This window comes from Bactrocera latifrons, unplaced genomic scaffold, assembly GCF_001853355.1.
Source record: "Bactrocera latifrons isolate USDA-ARS-PBARC rearing strain unplaced genomic scaffold, ASM185335v1 scaffold_40, whole genome shotgun sequence".
Lineage (NCBI taxonomy): Eukaryota > Metazoa > Arthropoda > Insecta > Diptera > Tephritidae > Bactrocera > Bactrocera latifrons.
The window spans coordinates 32,802-36,147 of record NW_017537046.1 but is presented as its reverse complement, the minus strand read 5'-3'; the positions used below and the strand labels follow the sequence as shown (position 1 = coordinate 36,147).

At 37.0% G+C, this 3,346-nt stretch overlaps 1 protein-coding gene across 1 annotated transcript; it reads left to right on the top strand.

The window, feature by feature from the left end:
• The first annotated feature begins 1,120 nt into the window (after positions 1 to 1,120).
• LOC108972508 (general odorant-binding protein 56h-like) lies at positions 1,121 to 1,723 on the top strand. The gene is made up of 2 exons (XM_018939130.1): positions 1,121 to 1,215; positions 1,283 to 1,723. Exons 1-2 carry the CDS (start codon positions 1,162 to 1,164, stop codon positions 1,598 to 1,600), a joined length of 372 nt encoding a protein of 123 aa, XP_018794675.1. The 5' UTR covers positions 1,121 to 1,161; the 3' UTR covers positions 1,601 to 1,723.
• Positions 1,724 to 3,346: the final 1,623 nt, after the last annotated feature.

Here is a 3,346-nt window from a genome sequence, read left to right as displayed (position 1 = left end):
ATCCAGGATGAAACATCGGTTTGCTKTGGCTTGTGAGCCATATTCTTCTAAGATAATACGAGAACRAGAAGATGAGAACRTAACTGTCAATAGCGACCTTTATCGCGCCATGRTATCCGACTATGTGATGGCTGAAATTGAAGCTCATGATGTCGGCGACAGTTGGTTTCCACATGACGGCACCACATATCCCATCATTCAATGGATTTATTRAGACAACACTTCGGTGAGCAGATAATTTAACGTTTTGGGTAGGTGGATTATCCACCAAGATCGTGCGATATCACACAGTTAGACTTTTTCGAAAATTTWACTTAACGGGGGACCATCAGAGACGTAGCCGTGGTCAACATTAGAAAGAGATAATCTTAAAAATAATAAATGCCAAAGAATATTTTTTCGAATGATAATAAATGTTCTCCATTATATKAATGAAATTAAATGAAGTTTCTAAAGCGAAATTTGCGTTCAATAAAGATTTCAAGTTGGACTATCTTCCTCTTTTTTGCCTTTYGGCTATAAATTTTTTTCTGAATGAGACTGGTTAATATCTCTGTCATTCCAAATTGTTAATTTTAATGATTTTTAATAATCATGAAGTCAGTCATAAAGAAGTCACTAATGAAACCCTATAACCCATATAATCTCAAAATAGATACTACATTGTTAATACATTTTAACACTATCATTTAATAGCTTCAAATGTCATACAAAATTGATGCACTATTTTTTAATGGCTTTTGTAATTATTATAAAATTTACTTTATATACAAATTAAAATTAGAACTGAGTTGGRGTGTGAATTCCAAACGAATTGCGAACCGAAAAACATTTTGATATAGTCTCGTGCGAAATAGCTGTTAAAGTGACAAATCACGCTGCGGAACTAAACAATTTACGCGTGCAARTAAGTATCAGCAAAAAATCTCGCTTTAATTAGAACTACGCTCATAAGGAAGACAAAATCAGCAATTACAAAAAAAAAAAAAAAAATAGTGAAAACAAATTATTCAGTGTGAAAAACCCCTACTGTCGATCGCTCAGTCAATGATCTATGACTATTACAGCAATTATTTTCAGTATAAATGCGAGCTGCGGTCAGCTGTGGAACAACTTGTATTTCAAAGCTTGTGATGGTAAGAGCCTAAAAATAATTTCAACATGAAATCGTTTGTTACTATTGCTCTATTAGTGGTTGGCAGCGCTGTTGTGTTGGTAAGTTCACATTTTCAAACCGCAAAGAAAGTATTTTTCACACAACTATCACCGATTTCTTCAACAGTGCAACCCAAATGATCCAGAAATGCGCGGATACATCGAGGACTGYAATAAGGAGCACAATGTATCGCTAAAAGATTTCCACGACTTTATGGAGGGTAAATTAACAACCGTTCCGGATAATTTAAAGTGCAGCAGCCAATGTATTATGGTGAAGCAGGGCATCATGGATGAATCGGGCAACTTCAAACCTGATGTTGCTAAAGCTAAGGTTAAAGACGATAAATTGGTCGCTGCTGTGGATGGATGCAAAGATTTGTCTGGTTCAACGCCATGCGATACAGCCTTCAAAATCACCGCATGCATGTTATCGAAAAAGTAAATTTTGGAAGCGTGGGCTGTAAATCAAAAATAGCGCAAAATTGTAATATTCTTTAAATGTTTTTGGTGGTGGGTTTAAAATTGTTTACTAAATGATAAATAAACTTACACATTTGAACTGTAATGAGGTTTTAAATGAATGCGTTATCTTTAAATGGGTGTATGGATCCAGGAGAAATAATAGGTAGTCAAAAAAGTATTTTCGTATTTCTAATAAAATTTCAACTTATTTTTTTTTCTAATGAACCTTAAAGAAAAATTGTACTATTTGTTGACCATTTTTGGCATTTTTCTGCTAGAGGCATTATTCCATCAGTGTAAAGTTATCTGGTTTTTCGGCGAAAAACTGCGACAAGTAATTTTCACAGGCTTCTCTTGAAGCCAACTTTACTCCATTAGGGGAGTTCAGCATTGACCGAAACAAATGGTAGGCCGTTGGTACAAGGTTAGTGCTATATGGTGGATGCATCAAAATTTTCCACCCAATCTCTCCCAGTTTTCCGAGTCATCAAAGATATGTGTGGTCTAGCGTTGTCTTGATGGAAAACAAAGACCTTTCTGTTGTTTTTTCTTTTCGCACATTATTGTCGTTTTTGATCCGCTTTTTGTCTCCTGTTACCATTCGCTTCAGAAATGGGAAATATTTCATTTCATTTCAGCAAAGAATCGCAGATGTTAATTCGACAGTTTATGTGGTACCCAAACATCAAGCTTCTTTTTGTAGCATGCCTTTTTTAAATGGTTCAAAACCGTTTTGTGATGAATGTTTGGTTTCTTAGCGATGTCATGGCTACTTATGTAATGGTCCTGGTCAATATATTCTATAATTTCATCGACTTTTTCAACTTTGCACTGTCTCATCCCTACAGGAGCAATTAAGCTCTATGCGCCTCTACTGCATAACATTCTTTCTTTGCATTGCAAAAGCTCCCTGAATCACCAATTGCATTCGATGCTGCTCAATTTTCCTGCAAATGTCATCATAATATATTCATTATATAGTCCCTAGAGCGCTTCCGGRTTTGCCCTCCTAAAACTGCTTGAGCCACCAAGCACACCTTGTTATAATCTATCATACACTTGCAAGCTTTGGCAATTGTATATTTATAAAAACGAGAGCGTACGCTGGTAATCAATGAGAGCCCAGGCCAGCTATACCTTTTTTACTGTCTGCATGCGTATTTGCGAGTCAGTTTCATGCAATTTTTTATTTCCACTCGCTTTCCGCCCTTCATATGACCTTGCAGCACATTGTTGTTGCTATTCCTGTGCGGCTGCTGAAATGTATACACATGCAGTCATTCGAAAGAAATTTTTTTCATGCTCATTTATAACCAGCTAGCAGTTTGTGTGCGGTAAGCTTGGAATATTTAAAAGACCGTGCTGACTCTACGGGCTTCAAGCCACATGATGCATACGGCTACTTTTCTACGAGCGTATGTGTGTTGTGATTTTTTTCCAGCCTGTGCTTTTGTCTACCTACTGAGGTAATTCTTCTGCTTAGCTTGGTTTATTTGAAAAGCTTGCTGACGCCATGAAGCAGCATGCAATGTGTAGGTGCTAGCCCCACAGCCATACCCAGTAAATTTGCTGCAGCAACCCTCGTAACCTTAACTAGCTTGGCAGCCGTGCGGCTTGCGCAGACCAACATCTGCTTTGGCTTCGTTACTGTTATCATTATTGTTTTTTCGCCTGCTTTTTTCCTGTTTTTGGTATCCATTCATCAGCCTTATTTACTTTTTAACGA